The sequence below is a fragment of the Carassius auratus genome, unplaced genomic scaffold (assembly GCF_003368295.1).
Source record: "Carassius auratus strain Wakin unplaced genomic scaffold, ASM336829v1 scaf_tig00024766, whole genome shotgun sequence".
Lineage (NCBI taxonomy): Eukaryota > Metazoa > Chordata > Actinopteri > Cypriniformes > Cyprinidae > Carassius > Carassius auratus.
Window position 1 is genome coordinate 118,406 of NW_020525372.1, and position 22,473 is coordinate 140,878.

Here is a 22,473-nt window from a genome sequence, read left to right on the forward strand (position 1 = left end):
GCAGGAAGAGAAAAGGAGAACCAGAGAGAGAGAGCGCAAAAAAAAGAAAACGAAAGGGAAAAAAGCTAGACTGAGCTCTGTCAATTGGAGTGTGTGCACTACTAAGTCTGGCTTCACTACAAAGGTTAGCAGATCTGACTGTCAATACTGTCAGAGGAATGGAGTCTTAGGGAGGGGAGGGAGCAAAGGAGGTGGAGACACGAAGGTTAGGTGGGGGAGGCAGGAGGGTTTGCTTTGAGAGAAAGAGATACTTTGATATTTCGGAATGTTAGAAGGGTGAATGTGGAGAACTGGAGGTTGGGGATCTAATTACCGGGCCATAATTGGGGGCTAGGGAATAGGTTGCCGTCCTCTCAACTCGCTGCAGATCAATTATGTTAAGAGAACATCTGTAAGTAGAACTTAATGAGGTCCATTAGAGCAACATGCGCTGCCTTCCCTAACGGTGCTTGTCAGCTTCTTGGATGAGCTGGAGTGTGCTGCTAACTAGGGACCTGGTGAAGGTGCTTAAATAGGCAAGGAGACGTGCGGGCCGGCTCAGGTCTATTTTGCTTTGCTGCCAGGGAGGGAACGAGACCGCGAGCAAAGAAACAGCCATCGTGGGGAGAAGGAGGGGAATCTTTTTAGAGCGGGAGCGAGGAGGAGTTGCACAGAGGCGGGCTGCGTGTTTTTAACCCGCTTGCCTGGAACTTGACAAGGGAACCGGCTATATTTGAGCTATCATCTCGTCTTAATCTGCAACTTTTCATCGGTACAGTATCTTTCAATCAGATTTTTTCCCCCTCCTCAAACATATTCTGCTCTGCAGCCTCATTAAGAAGCTTGGGAACGATGTTTTCGTGCAGTGTTTTAATTTGACCCTAAACCGGAACTAACTGGTGATGATCTTTTGTTCTCATTGAAGTTGTTAGGATAAAGGATCTCTGGATAATTGCCAAGTACTTTGACGTTTTCTCTCCTAAATAAGGAAGGGAAGAGTTAAGAGTCGGTTGTTACAATGTGAGTGGCTGTGGTGGGTGCGAGAGAGCATTAGATTCTCTGTACGTTACTAGTAGCGGTTTAAACTGGGATTAAGTTGAAGCTTCCGTGAAATGAATGGTTTCTGGAGATGCTCAAAGGAGGCTTAAACCAGAGTACGAGTACCAGGAAATACATTTTTTACTCCAATCCTCTCCAAAAAAAGATTTCTCCTCTTGTGAACCCCGGTAATTAAACTCCTGCTTTCATTTCCACCTCAAAAACGAACCTCCATTCCTTTCGCTCGGATGAAGAGGGGTCGTCGAAACGTCTGTCGGATATCCCTCGCTTTGCTGACATGACATTCTGTGTGTGTCTGTGTGTGTGAAAAGGAGAGGGGGAGTGGTAGTGAGTGACTGTGAGAAAGAGAGAGAGTGAGGCGAAATAATAAGCAGCTCTTCATTTTAACGACGTCCGTTCGCCAAGACTGCGCGTGCTTCCCGTCATGCGGGCTGCGTGCTGGACTGATTCGCGCGAGCGTCACACAACGTGACGGAAGGCTGAGTTCACCTCGCGCGGCACTATCCGTTGATGGCACTCTCTAGCTCATCACCCCCAATAATTCAGATATCTTCGGTGAATAATTGACACGATAATGCGCCCGATGAAGTGGTGGCGGGGGGAAAGAGGAAGAAGGGGTTACAGCGTCCCCTACACACACACACACACACACGCTCTCTCTCTCCCGCTCCCTTTTACTCAGCTTAAAGCATCTCCCCCGCAAATTGCATGATTACCAAGATAGCCCGCTTTGAAATAATTCAATCCATGACAAAACCTAATTACTGGCAGGTAATACCCTGTCAGCTTTAATGCATCTCATCACTCATAATGGTAGCGAGGAGCATTTTATGACCCATCTCATTACTGCAGTATTTTTATGCAGAGATGATTGGCATGGGACCATAATCTTACCAACTTTGTTACCAACAGTTATCCATCTCCACATTTTCGGTTTAGTCTCTTCTTTTGGGCCATGACAGAAAATAAACTCTACAGTGCATGTGTGATTATGTTTCCTTTTCTCTCTGTGTGTGGGGAGGGAGGATAGGTGGCACTGAAGGCCTGTGATTCATCCTACCTCGGCAACATGGGCATCAAGCAGTGCTAATTAGAGTGAACAGGTGTAAACAATAGGCGAGGAATAGCTTTAGAAACACAGACTGAGAAAAAAACTGTGAAACATTGAAATGTATTACTCTCTCTCTCACACACAAACACACATGCACAGTTACATTTTTTATCAGGATCTTCATGTACTTTGATTTTGCAGGTGCACAGTGATCTCATACATAAAGCATGAAAGTTTATGATCAATAATGGAAAATGATCATTGTGTGGCCTGGGGTAATACATCCTGATTTATTCCTAAACGTCTGATGACGAACCAATAACCATAATGATTTAAGACACAAGATCACACACAATGTGCTAGATATTGTAGGTTTATGCAAAAGCATCATCAGCTTTCTTTTTTTTTTTTTACTTAAAAGGGGTATTTTAAATGTGTGTTTACAGATGACACAGTCGAGGAGACAGTTTTATTGTTATGTTTTAATTTTCTGTGAATGATCAGCATGTTGAAGCCTAAAAGAATTAGCCTCTTAGATCAGTGAATCCCTACTAGAGGTACACGGACACCAAAGGCACTTTCAGGTTTCAGGGATTACCCGGAAAGATTTAGGTATAAAACAAAATAGTGCGTAATGTCGCATAATGTACACTACTTGGTGAGTTTATCTTACACCTACATTATTGTTTTTAAGTGACTAACAATACAGCTAATGCTAAAGGATATCCAGTGTAATATGAGTTAAAAAAAGAATCACATTTTTGGTTTTCTGATTAAGCCAAATTAATATCAAAACACTGTTTTAGATTATATAATTGCTTTTCTAAGTCAGCAAAGGCTGCACTGAGTAGTTTGGTCTTAACCAACATGGCCTATGAAGCATTACTAAATTAACCACTTAAATACTGAATAAATTAGACGTTGATTTAATATGAGACCAAAATATTCCTCGATTAAAAAACTGATGTGCACCTGATGTCCTCACAGGTGCTGTACTTATTCATATACTGTAATGTAGCCTGCGTTTTCTTACACTCTTTAAATGAAATGTTCCTTAGTGATTTATTGCAGCACCTTATGATCAGCAAAGAGCTTTTTCCCATTTTTGTTTTATAGGATTCTTTAAAAGTCATTTATAAGCTTTTTTTGGGGGGAGATAAAAAAAGTTTTTGATAATAAATTATAGCCTAAGTTCTTCATATCAGCATACTTGCTTCTTACTCTTTTAAAACGTCATTATATTAATGGCTTTATAAATAAACATGATCAAAAGTTATTTGTAAAAGGTTGTTATATAGGGCATCAGGATGTGAAAGCCGTTTTTGTTCTACCTGGAATCTTTATCTTTTAGAGTGTATTAACCTGCATTCAGAAGTACTAATATAATTACGATTCAAAAAGATGCACGTGCATAATGACAGACATATGTATGCATAAATAAATGTATGTGTTTTATGAATCAGGCCTATAAAACACTATGTAGCACCTAGAAGTTGTTGCCTAGCTGCTAAAATAAAGAGAGAGAGAGAAGGCGAGTCTAAATGTGTAGTACAGAGCTCATAGCATGTTTGCGCGCGCGTCTTTGAGAGGTGAGCATTAAGTTTGTGTTAGCGAGCGCGCGCTCAGTTACTCCGGGTGTCGGTAATAACCGAATGACCTTTTCCTTCTCGTGTACTGTCTCACTGGTGAGGGATTGGGTTTGAAGATAATAAAGCTAGGCTTCACTATTCCTCGTTCCTCACTCACTGATGGGCAAGTTGTTGTAAGCTTTCTCAGAATACTCAATACATGACGGCTCGCGCGAGAACACCTGTAGATTTTGGTGTGAACTACTACTCGTAGATGATCCATGTGGACCTCGTTATTTTCAACCTGAAGATCACTATTATCCCCGGTGCAATGTCAGATTGGTGAACTTTTGCTCCGAGGAATATTGAGTTGGAGTGGGTGCACTAAGTTAACCTTCTGCATAACTTGGTCAAGAAGGTGAGTTGTGCTTTAATTGTCTTTTCCGAACGGACTTGCTCCAATTCTTTATGACTAATTACTTCGTCTTTGGTGTCAAATACAAAATTCAGGCATGTGTGCCTCACGTAAATGGATCAAATCATAAATGCATGTGATTCAGATTATTTCACATTAAATTATCCTGCGGAGTCAGGTGTGCTGAAATTTTTTTGTGTGTGCACAACAGAGCAACGGACACAAACGGGATGTTCTTTCTTTAGGAAACTTCATTGCAACGCATAACGAACATTCAAGCTATATGCATATAAATTACAAACAATAGCAAGACAGTTTTATCACAGTAAGACAGCAACATATATAATAGATGTGGATGTGCATGTATAGTATGCATGAGAATAACAAGCACACAATATTTAGCCTACATTAAAGTTTGTGCATTTAAAAACAAGGCTACAAGTAGCGTAGTAAAGAGACTGTGAAAGGTGTTGGTAACCGCATTTATTGTTTATATTCTAAAAACACGCCATGAATCAGAACTAATGTAGTTCGTATAAGTGCTTGACAAAATGATTGCGTTTTAGTATATGCGAGTTCCTGTATGTTGTCTATTGTATATATCCAACTTGGTGCCTCTTCCTGCACGCGCAGTGAAATAGGCGAATAGCAAGAGGCACGATAGGATTATAAGATTACAGCGCGCGCGAAGGGGTAAAGCATATGCCTTTGTCATCCGCTGTCATTTGTTCGCCGCCACTTGCCTCGCCACGGCTGCTGCTCGATCTAATTTCATAGTCGAGCACTGTTGTGACAAACGGAGTCTTAACAGCGTGTGGCGCTGAGCGATAGCGGCTCGCTCTTTCCTTCTTTCTTCCTCCCGTGTTCTGTTGATTGGTGTTTTCGTCGTGTTCACTCTTTTCCTGCGAATTGTTACTTGTAACAAAAGCGAAGCACCCTCGCGCGCGTACAGCTGCTCACTTCACGCGCATCTTTGGCTCGCGCCTCGTCTTGTTGAATGGTGTTTCTGGGAGCCGACGCGGGTCAACCAATGCAGAAAAGGGAGAAAAGTTTCGGTAAGAGCTGAGTTTTGCATCCTATGAACGCGAGGGTGATGTTTAAATGTGTAGTTGGGATGTTTCTATGCGTATAGCGGCAGTTTGGTCTAACCTCACACAGCTGCATTTTACCGAAGCGACGCGTTTTCCTCATTTCCCCCGTGTGAATTGTCCTGGTTTGCTTAGACACTTGAGAATAGCGTTTAATGTGATGTGCCGTCGCGTATCACCGTTTCTAGCACGTTAACGGTTTCATTTAGTCGTTTTGCAAGCTGCAAATCGTATTGGCCTTTTTCGTGCACTGCGCTGCCATGGCAACAGTAATTAAACTGATAAGAGGGTGAAATGTCAGCATCTCCGGCTCGCGCAGCTGTGATGTGAAATCAGATTGGTACTTTGCGCCCGGTGTTTGCCAAGTCTCGCCTGAAATTTCCCCATCAGTGTCTGCGAACGGTGAGGCGTACAAAGAGCATTGTATCACTGTGCGAACGGGACATAATGACAGATCTGAGTGAGCGAGCAAAGACAAACAAGACACCCATGTCCCAGGCCTATAGGAGGGACAACTGAACGATTTTGGTTGCGAATTCGATTGCACGTAATGGGTTCGGTTCCGTAACGGTTCCACTGATGATCCTTTTAGTACTCTTGAGGAAGAAATATTTCGGGAGAAACTGCGATTCGCGTTGCATTTACTGCACTCAGCAGTCTATTAGCAAATGATGATATAATTTCAGATTTCATCAGCACCGATCTTACAAACAAGCAATACATTTAATTCAGTTCAGGAATTGACGACTTGTCCTATAGACTTTTGAGGGGCGGCTTAAATGCAGTCTTATAATTGTTCGTATTTATAAGTGAACGTGTTCAACAAAAATGTGGTGACCTATTTCTTTAAGCATTCATTTATTTTAATAAAATAGGCCCACTGACTCATAATGTGTACCTTAAAGTGCTTATCTCATGGCATTCAGTCAGTTGAAGTCTCACGAGCCTTAAGTAGCCTACAACATAACAGGGACAGTTATTGGTTCATTCGACTCGAATATGACAAAAATAATATCTGAGGTTCAGTCAAGCGTCAAATTAGTTCAGTTATAGCTCCGACTGGTAAAAAAGTATATTTGATTCGCTAAAAGAACCATTTCATAAGAGTCATTAGTTCAGGTTCGGATTACATTGTTCAGTCTGCATGTATTTGATTCACTAAAAAGAACCGACTCATACGAGTCATTCGTTCGGTATTCGGGCTATAGCACTGTATGTTTTTGATTCACTGAAAAGAACCGGCTCATAAGAGTCATTCTTTATACAATTGAACCAAACTGGTCTCGCATGATTCTGACTAAAAAAGAACCGGTTAAGAGTCATGTTCAGAAATCGGACCAAAGCGGTCGTGCTGTAGACTCAGAGAACAGAAGTGCAGAAAACACTATCAGAGTTGTTCAATACAGTGTTCTGCATCAATAGAAAATCTTTATGAAAATAATTTAGTTTTTTGTACATTTTAAAATGACTGCCCAGGCCCAATTTCAGCATGTTAGATTAATTTCTTGTTCACTATTTGATATACAAAGATCTATGAGGCCATGAACATCCCACACTCCAGAAAAAATCTGAATTTGGTATCAAGGCCTGTGAATATAAGGGCTAGTTCGTTTGTGCAACAGGCGATTCATTTAGAACTACGTGTTTGTTGACTGAGGGGAGTTGAATCTCTGACTTCTTTGGCTTGGTAATGAGAGGCGGTGACTTTGTTGTGTTAAGCAGGCGAGCTGGGACGGCGGGGATGAGTGGGACAGAACAAGGACACATAGCAGAAGAAATCAGCCATGTGCTACTCTAACAATCCAATCCAGCCAATTAAAAGCTCAACAGCTTAAACACAATGGGGCAAACAGTGCGGCAGTGCTACCTGTCTGATTTGCTTCCTTGCTATTTTCCCCACATCAAGCCCTCTCCTTTGAATAAACTCAAAATAAAGCATCATAAAAACACCAGCGAGGTCGAAGTAATCATCATTATCCCTTGCCTCGTTTTCATTGAATGTTTCTACTTCTTAACGAGCATGGTCCCACAGCGGAAAGAAGTTGTTCACAGTCTAAGCCTATGGTACTGCATCAGATATTTGCTCTAGGCTATAATTATGACCCTGGAGGGATCGGCTACCTGCTGTTCCTTTCCCTGCATTGTAATGCTCAGTTGAATTGAAACAATTTCACACCTGTCCTCAGTCTAACTAATTGGTGCACGGTCTTGTTTATTTTCTGTGAGGGCCAACTGCCACGCTTTTGGCAAATCATTTTTGAAAGTAATTATCGTCAAGGCCACATGTAAAAAAAAAGCAAACTCCTTCTCGGTTAGGTAGGGCAGAGTCATAATGGTTTCCAAATGTGTTGACATGCACAACTATTTAAAGGGATAGTGCACTCAAAAATATATCCCAACATCATTTACTCACTTTAATGTCATTCAAAATATATGTATGACTTTCTTTCTTCTTGAACGCAAAAGGGATTGAATGTGTCAATTAATTTTCATTGCATTATATTCATACAATAAAATAAGTTTCTAATGACATGAGGGTGAGTAATGATGTCAGAATTGCCTTTTTTGGATAAACTACCACAAATCTCTAAATGTTATACCAAATGTTTCACAAACTTTCTTGTCAGATTCAGATGCACACAGCCCAAATAAGGCTTTTCAATCTCATATTCCTCTATGAATGTATTTCAGCGAGATTGCCTGAACAACGCACCATGGCGACGAGTGCATTATAACTATCCCAACAGAGGTCCTCAATTCAGACAGAGACACTCAATTTACCACAGCTGAGAAATCTCTCAGTGACCCTCTCACTCAAAGTTCGCAATTTCTCACTGCTTGCGCTCTCACCCCCCTACAAGAGCAGCATATACATTAGGTGGAATCTCTGGCTCTGACAGCTTCTCCTGCACAAGGTGAGAAATGGGGACTGTCTCAGTTGCAGGACAACAGAATCAGACGTGCTTGTAAAAATGTAGGACAAAAACTTTTTGGGCCGGGACAAAAAAAGAGGGGCTGGAGCAGTGGCGTGGGGGAAGCGGGGTACAGCTTACTCTCCTCTGTATGAAAGGAGAATACTAATTACAGGCCTTCAGCATTAGACCACATTGTTCCCTCTCTACCCAACAAAGCCCTTTCACGCCCTGTAAAGGGCTACACAATGCCTGCTCTAGGGGCAAGCTCTGGCCCCTCCCTTAAAGAAGGGGGAAGAGGAGGATGTTAGCTACATTGGCTTCTTGTTATTGTTAGCCAAAAAGTGTGTGTTGATCTCTTGACTGAAATACACAGCACATTGACTGATTGACTGTCAAAAGTCACCAAGGAACTATGTTCTCACCTTCGTGTCGCCCCTTGTCACCTGTCTTTGTAGGTATACAAATGCTCTCCGTCCAGCCGGACACCAAGCCAAAGGGCTGTGCCGGCTGCAACCGGAAAATCAAGGACCGTTATCTGCTGAAGGCCCTGGACAAGTACTGGCACGAAGACTGCCTCAAGTGCGCCTGCTGCGACTGTCGACTCGGTGAGGTGGGCTCCACGCTGTACACAAAAGCCAACCTCATCCTCTGTCGGAGGGACTACCTAAGGTAAGAGAAAAACTTGCTATGTGTGTCATAACACACACCCTGGACACTACAGATTGTAAGTTACAAGATGTCACTGAAAATAACTGAATCTGTACCGCATTCAATAGAGAACTCTCTCTTGGCCTTGCGTCAAATCCCAAACAAAGCAAGCACCACAAAAAGCCATATTGCTGCTAACACTGGCTTTAATGGCTGCCCTTAACACCCAGAGTACTCCCATGCTGTTAGATATCCTTTGCTCTTCATAATAGAAAAGGAGCTCAAAGGGCATCTTTATGAGCCTATAAACTGCTGCCATTGCTGGGAGTTTTCAATGGATTCACTTGTTGGATCCAATCAACACACTGAGGCTTGATAGAGGGACATTGTTTAGCAAGAGACCACCCTGGTTCTTGTTCAATCAGCTTACCTTTGTCCACTGATGGAAGGGTTTCCTTAGAAACCCAACCTCTCAATTTCTTGCTTTTCTATGTGTGCGCCCAGCATGCATCACTTTTAAAGCAACAAGTCTGCAAGTATGGATTTTTGGCATACAGACCAATATAGACTCCAATATCGGTCATCTGTTCACCCCTAAAAATATTTCTCAACCTCTTTGCTCTACAACTTCTTGTTTTCTCCTAATAAGTAAAAAGGAAAGAGTGCATAAGGTACGTACTTATAGGATTGCATGAAATTGAGAAAAACATATGCAATCAACTTTTGATGGAATTAAATAAATTTCAGTTGTTTAAAGTAGATTTAAAGCCAGAAAATGATTACACATATAATATGCATATATTCAGTTCTACCTGGGTAAAGAAAGCATCACTCAAACTTCTCCAAGTGACCAGCAAATTCTGATATTCTACAAAAATAATGAATGACTATCAAATTGAAATCTAAAAACCTTACATCTCATTTATCATAGACTGCCTGAAGAGGTTTATGGTATTTGATCTTTGATTGGCTCCACACACATTTTGTAATTTGAATATATAATTAAATATTAATAAATAAATATTAACATATAACATACTATAAAACTACAAATAATATATAATAAAAAAATAATATATGCATTTTCATCTTACATTCACATTACTCCTGCATGACACATGACATCATTAGCATACAGATTTAATGCTTTAGATTTAATGTTGATTTGCAAAAGTTGCCACTTTTTGTCTAGTTCTACTATTCAGCATTTTGTTCCCTTCTAGTGTCTCTACCTAGTACTTACACATGCTCGTGTTAATAAACCCATGTACACACATGTGCTACTTATGTGTATAAAATGATATAAATGCTCAACAGGATGCTCCAGGGAGTCAGAGCTTTGTGAGCATGCTAGAAGCTACAGTAGGGAGGAGGCGCTTTGAAATGGCACAGTTCATTTAATTTTGGCATGGGCGATGAGAGAGTCTCCATTAGGCGCGGTACACAAGCAGGCTTTGGGGAGACGTGACTGTAAAGCATCGCCAGAGGGCCAGAGGCAGGCTGAGATTAGCATCTCGCAGTAAGCCTCATTGACTGTGCCCTGCTAAACTGCATCTTCATTCACGACGATGCTCACAAGTTTGTGTCTCAAACAACAGCGGCAACGAGATAGATGGCACCAGATGTGTCATTAGGAGACATGGAGATCCGTCTTCATGGTTAAGGCGATGGTTTGTACCAGATGCAACTGATAAGGTTCTTGTGCATGGGTATACTCTGTATTATCTCTTTTAATAATTTGACAACACCCGTTGTATGTGATTCTTTTATCTGCAAAGTTCAAGGTGACTGAATCGATTCGATTCTAGCCATCTTTTGAGCAGTCTTCCCATGCCTCCAGCTCAATGTCTCATCGCCAGCAGCAAATTAGGGGCGAGTATGGCACGGTCCCAGATCCTCAAATCACATCTGCAAAACAACAAAAGAAAAGCAGCCTCCATTGAGGAGCCAATCAATCGCCAGTCCCACAAAGCACTCCGTCGCACACTCCCCTCGATTGGATCATTTCCTTATTTATTTTCTTAAGTTAGCGCCGGCGAGATAAGAGATAGACTTAATCCCTTCCTCTTTGTTCTGTGTTCTTTTTCGCCCTTTCGTATTCTGAGTAAATTATGCTTGGATTTATTTTACAAGATTCCCCACCCCCAAGTCTGCACAAAATCAATCCAGTCCTGTTTAGCAGTGTGGCATGTTATTAAGGCTGACATAACCAGGGTTAATAGAATTCTTCAGGGGTCTTCATGTGATCCTACCAGCTGAGAAATAATAATCCCTATCACAACACACACAAAAACAAATTAAATAAGGAAAAAAATAAAAGATTTATGCCTTCCTGGACCTGTCTCCCTTAGTAAGTATTATCAACTATGATGTGGGGTTTTTTGGTAGTCAAAGGGAGAGGCAGAAATCATTTTGGTCTGGGGAAGGAATATCATTTATAAATATCAATTCATATTCAAAGCATCGAGAAGGTAATTATTGATGGAAAGCATTATTTGGCCCGGCTGAATGCTCGTATTGCTCTCAAAATATGGGAAAATGATATTGGCCTGTCATATCAACAACAAATGATTCTTTTGATACCATGCAGGCATCTCTATCGATGATAAAGGTTATAACCGGCATGCCAATGTTTATGCCGATGCGGTTACATTTCATAGCGGGGAGCGATAAAGTTAAAAGGAGCAGACAGAAAAAGCAACGGACACATTTAAGTTGAAAAACGAACCCTGTCAGAAAGTAGTTACAGACAGAAAAGCCCAGGGTGCAAGCAGGAAGAGGGAAGCTGTTAGACATCAGTTAATGGAAAACTGTAAATTTCAAGGCATCCATTTTAAAGACAGCACAGGGTGACCACTTATTTATTTATCTATCTATTCATTCCTTTTTTTAATCCAACTTCAATTTTCCTCTACGGTGGTTTTACTAAGATTGTAAATGCAAGCAAACTCACAGAGCAGTCAACATGACTGGATTTATTACCGTTATGGAAAGCTGGCTATCGGTGAAAGATAAGCAACATGTAAAGCATGGTTTGGTTGTAATAACTTGTTTTTTTCTCCTCTTGCCCCTCATTCAGGAACCACTTTGTAGACCCCGTCTACCTTGTGCTGTGTACACTTTTGGAAATGAACTATAAAAATGTATCTCTCACTTTTTCATACAGTATTTGCATCTGGAGTCAGGCCGTAGATTATATGCATTTATGGATGTGCCATATGTTTATCTGTAGGTCAACAAAATGTGAGTAATCTCTGAAGTCAGGAACTTTGGCAAATTGAGCTCAACAGAATCGGTTTTGTGATGCACGCTCACAGATAAAGTTATAATTACCTAGTTGCTTGATGAAATTATGATTTAAGGATGTACATTTTGAACAAAATGATGGTGTTAAGATAAAGTAGTTGTATTGAAAACTGCAGGTGGCTTACATAATTTATAAAAGAAAAACAAATAGCATACCTCAGACACAATTTCTGCTCTTCACTATCATGCAAAGTGAAGTTCAGCTTCTATCTCCCTCGAAAACATGAGAAGCTTCATACTTGGGTGTGTGCCATGGAGAAGTCCAAAGAGTCACCACCTAAGGAAACAGAGTCAAATTATTTGAATAGAAATTGCAGTGTGTGGACACAAACTGTGTCCAATCAGCTATTTTAGTTTAATCTATGTTTTGGGTGCTATGTAGGTGTGCAATACTCATTTTTTTCTCAGCTAACCTAAGCTAGCACTCTCCTTGTAATTTGGAAAAGGTCAGAAAAAGAAGTTCTCTTGTTCTTCAGTGCTCTAGTTTATGCCCTCAACCGATAAGAGCAATAATTCTTGAATAAAAATGCATTTATTGTAAGCTGACATGACACTAAAGTAACAAAGTTGCTGCCGTGTTGTCTGTTAAAGGTTAGGATGGTCTCTCCGGCGGGACTAGCGCAGTGCAGCCCGGTGTAGTTTGTCTTGTGTCGTTTTGAAGCTAGCTGAAAGATTGAGGCCATCTCTTGTTCTAATGACCAGTGCAGATGTTCACAAACAGTGCAGTGCTCTCTGTCTCTGAAGGGCATTAAGCATGATTTTGGCTTTGACAAACACAGAATACTAAAACAGGGCATTGTTAACATTTCATTTTGCTTCTCTTCAGCCAGAATCAGTGTTGGGAAGTAACTATTGTGACAGTAGCCATGTAAAATGATAAAATGTAACATTTATAGTTTTTGTAATGCACACAAACTAGAGGCCTCTCTTCTGTCTCATACCAGCATCAATATGAATCAGTTTTTTTGGTATATATACACTAGTCAACATTTGAAGTGCATCAAAGTCCTAAAACCAAAACCACTATACATATATAGTGCTGGGAAATCTGTTAGTTTGAATTTTTTTTTCTTTAAAGAAATATCTAGATAAAAAAGCACACTGTTCATCACTATGTTTTTGACTCATTTATATAGTGTGTTTTTAGGTGTATTTAGAACACATTTACTTCAAGTTTAACCATCAGTCATTGAGGCCTGTCTTGTCTTTGTGCCAGATAAACATTACTTTTAAAAATAAATTACTTGCTTTATATTGAAGTTTTGTGGCTTAAATAGAATTAGCTACTTCTTCAAAGGTTCGCTTTGTTTTACTTTACATTTAGAGCATGTTTGGAAAGCTACAACACGTTTCAAAGTATGATAAATGAATATACTGGAATGGCTTGTCATCCTTGAGTTAATGTATATGTTTATTTACAAAAAAAAATTAGATGGTGAAGTATTGACAACTGCTTTCAATAGCTTGGAATGAGTTAACTACCCATTTTAGCATAGTTCAGCAAAGTCATTTTTTTTCCAGATAATATATTAAAATCTAATCCGCATGAAAAAAGTTTCTTGTCTGCAGCAAAAAGACAGCATTTAAACAGAAGGTGAGATATGCTCTTTTGAATAAAGACCTGTATTAATATAAAATCCTTTAATGACAAGCACAAAACAAAACAGTTGGCAGAAGAACAGTTTACCATTCATGTTGAGATATTAAAATGCTACACAACACATCAAACGCATGTTGTTTACATTTAAATATTAAAACTCTTTATGAGCATCCCACGTTTCTTGCCAGCGCCATCTTTAGCTGACAAATTTCTAGGCCCTTGGGACAAGTTTACAAGGTCAGCTTTTGAAAAAACTGCACCCTACATAAAGCTGTTTTCTGTGGGTGCACCTGTGCTGTAATTGTTTTTTTTTTTTTTTTGTCTGTCTGTTAAAAGAATGTATTTTTCTTAAAGCTAATGGAAGACTTGTTTTTTTTTTTTTATGCTTATGGTATATTTCTGTTCGTCTTATTGTGGTTTTTGCATGTTCATCTCCAGTGCATTTGTTGATGGCTTAAAAAAAAAGTTAGATAGCCCAATTAGTCAAGAAAACAATTCTCCATTATGTAGGAAGTTGATGCATAACATTTCAATGAACCTTTTTAAATCAACATTTTTTTTTTTTAATTTGAATTTGAAGGGACAATGTATAATTAAGGTACTTTAACTGGTCACAACATCCATAATCATTAAAAACAATTAGCAAAGTGTTGTTAAAAAGTTTTATAGACTAACTTTTAATGTCAAAACCATTCCAGAATTCTGTTGGTACTTACTGGAGAGTTTGATTTATCCTGCCATCATTTTCAGACTGTGCGGCCTTATGAACTCTGATTTCAAAAGAGGAATTATTGATGACTTGAAGGAGTTAAATCCTTGTGGAGAGGTGCTCCAATAGGAGTGGTGTGGAATCACAGGCACTTGAGGTGTGGATTCAGCAGGTGTGCAGTTTCTCTCAGCCGCAGATAGTATTCTGTCTCAACGGCACTCGTTACAACAGAGCACTCAGCGTGTATGAAAGAGCTTCTTCCGAGTGAAGATTTTAATGGTGTTGTGGCTCTGGACACTTTATCTCCTCATCCCACTTGTCTCATTAGAAAGCCCCTCACCATCTTCTGTTCCTTTCTGCTGAGCTTCGGTCTTTAATACTGTGAATGAATCCTTGTGATGACCAGTTTTCGTGCAGGCCAGGTTATTGTTGTCACTCAAGTGTAAGTTTGATTAGTCCTTAAAAAAAAAAAAAATTATTCACTCTCGTGTCATTCCAAACATGTATGGCATTCTTTCATCTGTGGAAATGGAGAAGAAATTTACAGAATGTACAAGAAAGTTCCCGTCAGATCCCTTTTTGGTAAACTGATTTGCTTAAAAAAATGAGGATGCTTTCAAGCTTAGCCACATTGATGAGATTAATGTACATTTTAATGTAAAATGTTCTTTTCAAACACCTGGGAGTTCGTGGAAAATAAGAGAATGCAGTCACAAGCTATACCATAAATCTACTACAACTACAATAATAACCCAAGAAAGTTAGTGAGTAAGAATTTCAACGTCTTTTTATGCACTTTCCCACTGTTTGTTTTATTTGTTCCCCATGGCGTCCTGGAGGCAGCACAGCGTGCCTCTAAACAACAGCGACTGCTCCATCGCCACAAGGTGAACCATTCCCTGCTGTGCGTTATTATTAATAACTGTCAGCCAGAGGGGGTCACCCACGACAACTCCTTGAAAAGAACCCAGGGCAAGGCAACTAGGCCGCAGCTGGGCGCCTTGTAAAACAATACCCACTCCCTGCTTCCCTAGAGGATGAGTGCTTAAGGCAGGAATAATGCATGGGGGCGATTGGGGAGTAGGGCACGGCCATGTTTCCAGCCGTGAAAAATTAAGATGTCACTACCTTGCCCTGTTAAGCATACCTTTTGCCAGAGCACGAAGCTATCTATTAGAACAGGACAGAGCAAAGACAGCATTTGAACGTCTCCCTTCCCCACCTCCACCTCCAGTCACACCCCCTCCTCATCATCCCACCTGACTGTGGCCTAAACGAAAAAATCTAAAAATAAATAAATAAATAAAATATTTATTTACTCACCTCAGCCTTTAATATATAATATAATATAATATAATATAATTCTAACATTATATTAAAAATAATTCTAAAATTATATTATAAAATAATTAAAAAAACCATAAAAACATTTATAAAATATATTTGTATATATAAATGTACTGTGTTTATACAACATTTAACAATATAATATAATATAATATAATATAAGTGTAAAATATTTAATATAGATGCAAAAAATATTCATATATCATCCACTTTAATTGTATGGTAAACAAATAATTATTACTTTTACTCAACTGTGCCTATATAATACAATTGAATAATACTTATTTCTGTAATATAATTTAATGCTTTGTAAAATATTTTTACAAATTCTATGAAAAATGACAACATATGGGCTAGCTACAATACATTTGCCTATATCACAAGGGATATGTAAAATTTATTTAGTACTGCACAGTTTATTTTATTTATGTATGTATTTTTGTCTTTGCAGAAACTCACTCTTTTTAAAATAGCGGATGTTGTTGTTCTCTGCATAGCTGCATTGCTGTGGTCAGAGCAATTCCAAATAAGTGTTCCTCCAATCTCCCTACACCACCTCTAATCCAACAAGTTTCCATTCAAATGAATGTTATAACTGAAACAGGGCGCTGAAGATGTGTGTGGGAGGGTAGTGACAGCAATTTATTTGTGCTCACCTCCTCTCCCGTGCACTCTCACTTTGAATGCATTACAAATCCTGCTTTAATTTTCTCCACTGTACCACATAGACATTCAGCTACATCACTCCAATCTCTGTGAATGAAATTGGTTTTGGAGGGGTCAGAGTTCAGCGCACTGGTCGGTGTTGTGTTATGATTTCCATCTAATCTGGGAGAGGACTATAAAGACCTAATCCGCCCTACCTTTTCCAGGCACTGCTGCACTCTTGAGCCTGCATATTTGAACCTTGTAATAAACCGAGAGGGGAAAGAGGGATGATCGTTTTTTCAAGTCCAATTTGTTTTGTGGATTTATGGGAAGCGAACTGTTGGATGACTTCAACTGTGCCAGGAGTAGACAGACTCCATGAGGCCAAGGCTAGATTAAATGTTAACTTTGACCCTGTTTGCTGATCGGAAAGGGCCACCCCAGGGGCTTCAAATGGGTTTGATTTGGTCCAGAGCAGGAATAGGAACCCCTGTGGATTTACTGCTGTGAACGGCCCAGTTTCCCCTGCAAAATATTAAAGCCAGAGCTCTTTTCACTGAAGTCCTTTTATTTCTTTGTACAGCTAAATGTGATTTGATTTTAATGTGTTTCGCCTAACTTGTGTTTTTTATTTGAGTTTGGTGCATTACTGAATATCTCAACTTGCACCTTCCAAATTAATGTGTTTACTTTGTTACCAAGAGTGAAATTGGCCGGACAATCGTGCACAACATGGATGATCACAGAGCATTAGACAAATGGCTTTGAAATACTGTGTGTTTTGCAGAAAGCCATCATTTCATATTCATGATGCCTGACAGTAGCAGGTGATACCGTGTAGGATTGTTACACCTAAAATGGTCGTCCGTGGAAAAACACCTTGCTAGCTGAGGAACACATGCTCTTATAACACAACAACCTGCTGAGTGTGGTATTATCTGTTATTGTAATGCTGGAGGAACTGTTTTTCCGCTGCTTACAGTAGCTGCACATTCAGCTGTATAGATTTCCTCAGTTTTCTTGCTTTTTCTTTGTATATGTCTACAGCTCTGTGAAATTTGAACAGAATGCAAACAGAGAAAGCAAAGCTTTCATGACATTGTTTACATGCATCAATAACAATAGGCCTCAATCACTTATACACTCTAAACAAATGGTGCTAAATAGTGTGTGTTAATTGGCTCATAATCATAGGGGAACCACTTTAAGCGATATACAGCACCTGTCTTTAGCGGTTCTCTACAGCGCCTTTGTCAAATGGTGCTATGTTGAACCACAAGAGGAACCCCAATTCTCCTCCTCAGATTTTAGATATGTTGCTCCACTCTCATACGTTTGTAATAGGAATCTATTACAATGGCAAAAGCTGCTTTTCTGAGGTCAAAAAAGTAAATATATATATATATTTATTTATTTATTTATTCAATTTGTGTGTGTGTGTGTGTGTGTGTGTGTGTGTGTGTGTGTGTGTGTGTAGTTACGTAGAAGGAAAAGATTCTTACAGAAAGTTTCTACTGGATGAACAGGTACATTTGCACCTAAATATGTTCTTACCCTCATTTTACCTTCGTCTATTTAAGTCCCTGAAGCAGCTGAACAAGGTTATATTAGGGCTTGAACAAGGCTTGAATAAACTATTACCTTATGGGGCGTCGTTTTTGATGAGATGACTTTCCTGAAATAGTTGTCGTGATACATTACGTTGTCGAAAGCACTTCCACAGGCATTACGACCATATGGGTACTTCATTTTTCCCTGCGCTCTTGTCGTTACATTAATTTTCAGAAACTGTGGCTGTCGCTTAATGCCAAAATTAAATCCTGCACCTGCTGACTGTACTCAATGGGGCGATCACTCCTGTACCCTGAACTTAACTTTCTCCAGAAGACATTTATGTGAATTTCTTTTTCCTCCGATCCCAACCATTTGATATCCTTGCTCCTCAGAGATGAACCTTTATGCCCTTAATAAATGCTCTATATTGACATCAAAGGAATGGCGAAAATGGCGCAAGGCCATGTGGGAAGAGATCCGAGAGCTTCCTGAAAAAAAATCCAGGCCTGGGCTCTCCTAAGCGAGAAGCCTTAATCTGGGCTGAGCATATGGAATTTATCGCTCGTCTTTGTCTTTTTAATTAAACTTGAGCACAGTTTGGATTTGACCTTTCTCAGCCCCCTCTTTGTGAGGATTGCCATAGGTCATTTCCATGCATATATAACCTCATTTGAGCTATTCTCTACTTCTAGTGTGTCCATGATCCACTCTGATTTACAGATTAAGGGGAGGTGCGGCTGAAGAATATTGGCCACATATTATATCTGCTGTTGGAGGGAAAACTTGAAGATCAAGTATATCATTTTAGGTAGGCCTTACTGAGCGTTAGCAACCAAGAGATGTGCTTTTATGGCGTGTAACTGTCAAATGGGTTTCTCTTTTTAACATTCAATTTTAATTTGTTCAGTTCAGTGTTCTTTTGCGAGAAGAAGCATTGTCTGGCACAGCTGTGGCTGGGGAGGTGGTGCCACTGCATCCTTGGCTGGCATCAGTTCTCTGCCGGCATGCGAGAGTGTGATAACAAGCCTTGTCGCTTGACACACTAACATATGCAAGCCCCTCTGCCTCCCCCAGAGCTTTGGCAGACACTGATCGGCTTTTGTTTCTGGGTTGTGCATTTGGAAGCCATCCGCCATCTTGGCTCACAACACAGCCATTTGAAAACCTTGTGGCTCATTTTCCAACCTAGTGCAATCCCTCCAAAACCAACTCCTCTTTTACCTGTGATAAAGCAACAGACCCAATCCAGCAAACAAGAGGAACAGATTCCCTGCCCTGAGAGGTAGGCCAAAAAAAATCAACCCCACTTCTCTGGAGCATTGCCTTGCATGGCCTGGTAGCTTTTAAACTATTAATGGGGAATTGTGCAGAGTAACAAAGACAGCCATGTTGTTATAGGATAAGATGCACGCACAAAGTTATTTTAGCTGGTACTTTGTCATTAGGTATAAACCCGATTTGGTCTGCATCACAATCCCATAAAGCCTACACCTCCAGTTTTCTGTTTTCTCCTCAAGTGCAAGTAGCATAGTCTGTAAATCCGCAAGCTCTTTTTTAAATCCCAGCTGTTTGACTAAGAAACACATCGAAGGCTAAAACGCAAGATCTCAGACTTATTGTTTAAGGCATTCTCACTCCTCACCTTCACACTTTCTGAACATCCAATTATTTAGTACAGATTTATGGGTCCTTGGTCCAAGGAAGTTCTCTCTCTCCAGACCTGTCCACTATGCTTACACCTTTAGACTGTAGACATCAGTCCTTTTTACAGTGATAAGTTTGTAGATTTCAAAAGACAACAATGCCTCTCAGTACCCAACTTGAACATCAACGACTATCTCTCGCACATGCAAGTTTAACAACTGAACAGAACAAAGCACCACAGCATCAACTCAAACCTTGGATCTTCCCTGAAATGCTTGCTTTAGGGCTCTGCAATATTGTGTATGTCTTAGCCTCTCCCACTCTGGAATACCTTGCCGTCTTCTCCTACGTATGTCTGCCAGCTCTACGGACCTCCACAAAGCAGTCAACTCCACTTGCTGACAGTTACACTGCAGTTCGTGAGGACAGGCTTGGCCTCAGCCCCTTAGTTGCACAACCTTAGTAATGAGTGTTTATGGAGATAAAAAAGGGCGAGGGATAGCAGCAGATCTGTTCATGGTAGTCAGGAATGGTAGGGTTTTAGTGGCGGAATCTCATGATGGTGATTGGTCCATGTCAGCCCCACTTACAGGGGCTTGATTTGGATAGGGAGCACAGTGTAGCGAGCACCCTGCGCTCAACCCCTGAGCGACTTCTCAATTAGTGTGCTGCCTAGCGGAACTGTGAGACGCCACTTGATGCTCCTCACCTCAGCCCCTCAGCTCCAGGCACACAGCATCTGCCAAAATATCTCATATGATCACATGGTAAGGCTTATTTTGCTGTGGATGCTACATCAATACACATGCTTCTATTGAGAGCAGCAGACCAAAGCGTAGCCTAACTGAAAAGTTCAGCAGGCACACATTTTTTTTTAGGTATTGGTAAAAACCTGTAGAGCACTGCTTTCAAGACATTAAATGGTTTATCTTATTAAAATTATTTCATTATTCTGACTATAATCAAAATGCAGCATTCTCCTTTTATATATAATTTGTATATCAAGTCATTTTAGTCTATATTAATGGTGTGGGTGAAACCAGTCAGGCCCAGTTGCTCAAATGTGCTTGTGTAAAATGAGATGTAAATGCAGCCGTTTTAACACCCTGATTTATTCATAAGAGAGCCAAGAGAAAGAGAAGAATGCAAATGAGGCTCTCATGTTTGCCCTTGAACCGGACACATCCACAAACAATTCCATCTCACCAAAAGAATTAACAACTTCTTTAAATCATTGGATATAGCCCTCATGTAAGTGTGGGGGATACTTCCTGTGCAACTCTAGTTCAGCATTCAGCACTGCTCTAGAGAAGCCGTCAATCTTATGTTTAGATGTTTTAGTTTTGTTTTCTCATATATTTATTGTCCCATTTTCTTTATTCCTCCCTTATAACACTAATATAAATCAATGCATTACTAAAATCGCAAACAACCTCTTCAATAAATGTATATCTGACATGGGTACTAAATGCATAAAAAGAGAGGGAGAAAGAAAAGGGTTCTGCTGACACTGAATCACACCATTTTCCATATACTTTAAATCTCTAAATGCTAAAGAGGCAAATTAAAGTCTGCATTAGTGTGCACCAAAGTCCATGGCTCAGCTTAGCTCCTCTGCATTAGCCATGCGTGTCCAGATCAATCGTGCACACTGTTTTGTTCCTTTATGGCAGCTCTGCCTGAGAGAGTGTTGAGCTGTTGTCCTGTGACTAGCACTCTAAATGCTGTGCACATTGCATGTTAAATGCTATCACTGACTAGCTATTTCAAGGCAAAGACAGAGAGAGAACAGTATAGCATTGGTTTCTTGTCGTATAGCATTGACCAATTCAAGAACTGACATTATACTCTACAGTGAGATTATAAGCTAACAAAAAAGAAAATCGCAACATGATGGGCAAAGCAGGCTGTCGTAAATTGCTAAGCATCTTCCCTCCAATCAAAGTTACCGTGGCATCCCTCCACACTATCTGTTCCAGATATTTGGATTTGATCAGACCCATGGCCTTTGTAAGCTCTCATTAAAAAAAAAAAAAAAACAGTCTGCTCTTGGCCTGTTCATTAGAGACTTTTCCATTGTCAGGCATGGATGGCAAGATCATTTGCACTGATTCACTTCTCTCTACCACCAATCTGCATAAAACAGAAGCATCACACCACAGGAAGTGTAGGTGCTGCTGTCCGTAACGCATTACTCTGATACCCATATGTCCCCAGCACAAAGCAAGAGAGGGTTTTGATACTGAGAGGAATGTGTATAATTAATTTGATCTTGAAAAGAGGGATGTGGGTGGAGAGAGCGGAGTGCCGGTTAATGTATTGATCAAGAGTTCATTTGGCTTTATCTTCATTCTACTAATTACTTTACTCTGAATAATATCAAGGTGGTTTTCATTTTAACTGCCACTGGGAATTCCTGGGAGAAAAAAAATATATCCAATCTATTTTATCAGTGATTAAAACATTTCAATCACTGGGTCCACAAAAAAACACCCCTCAAGCTCAATGTGGGGCAGCATTCAGGATTCTGTCTAATTAAAATCCTACATTAAATATTTATTAATTATCTTTTTCAGTAAAAGAAAGGAAAGGAAAACTAATCAGGTTGGTTTTGAAGACCTTTCCACAGATGGGATCTGGAAATCTAGTGCTGCAACAATATGGCGCTATTGGTTTTCACCTTTCCTACAGTCAAAGCTGTACATAGTTTAAAATAACATTGTTTGACACATCATTTATTTAAAAATTTCATCTTTGCTTTGTTTTGTTATTTAATGAAATTTCTCTGACAAGAAAAAAAGTGCATATAAAACTAAACGAGGTATAAAAACTAAATGGATGCACATACAGTATAGTAACAGCATGTCCATCCATCATCGACAATAAAAAATCTATTCAAACTCAGTAAAGCTTGTACAGTTCAAAACAACTTAAGAACCTTT

The 22,473-nt window shown here is 39.9% G+C and overlaps 1 protein-coding gene across 3 annotated transcripts in view; it reads left to right on the plus strand.

Moving 5' to 3' along the window:
* The first annotated feature begins 673 nt into the window (after nucleotides 1–673).
* The window catches only part of LOC113078233 (LIM domain only protein 3), a 41,730-nt gene continuing 19,930 nt past the window's right edge, over nucleotides 674–22,473 (plus strand). Inside the window, exons 1-2 of one of the 3 annotated variants that reach the window (XM_026250558.1) lie at nucleotides 674–751; nucleotides 8,531–8,744. In XM_026250558.1, coding sequence (XP_026106343.1) covers nucleotides 8,539–8,744 — 206 coding nt within the window. In that variant the 5' untranslated portion in view covers nucleotides 674–751; nucleotides 8,531–8,538. Of the gene's footprint in view, nucleotides 752–3,675; nucleotides 4,076–4,743; nucleotides 5,128–8,530; nucleotides 8,745–22,473 lie in introns of those variants that run through there. The other 2 variants (XM_026250556.1, XM_026250555.1) reach the window with 2 other exon arrangements.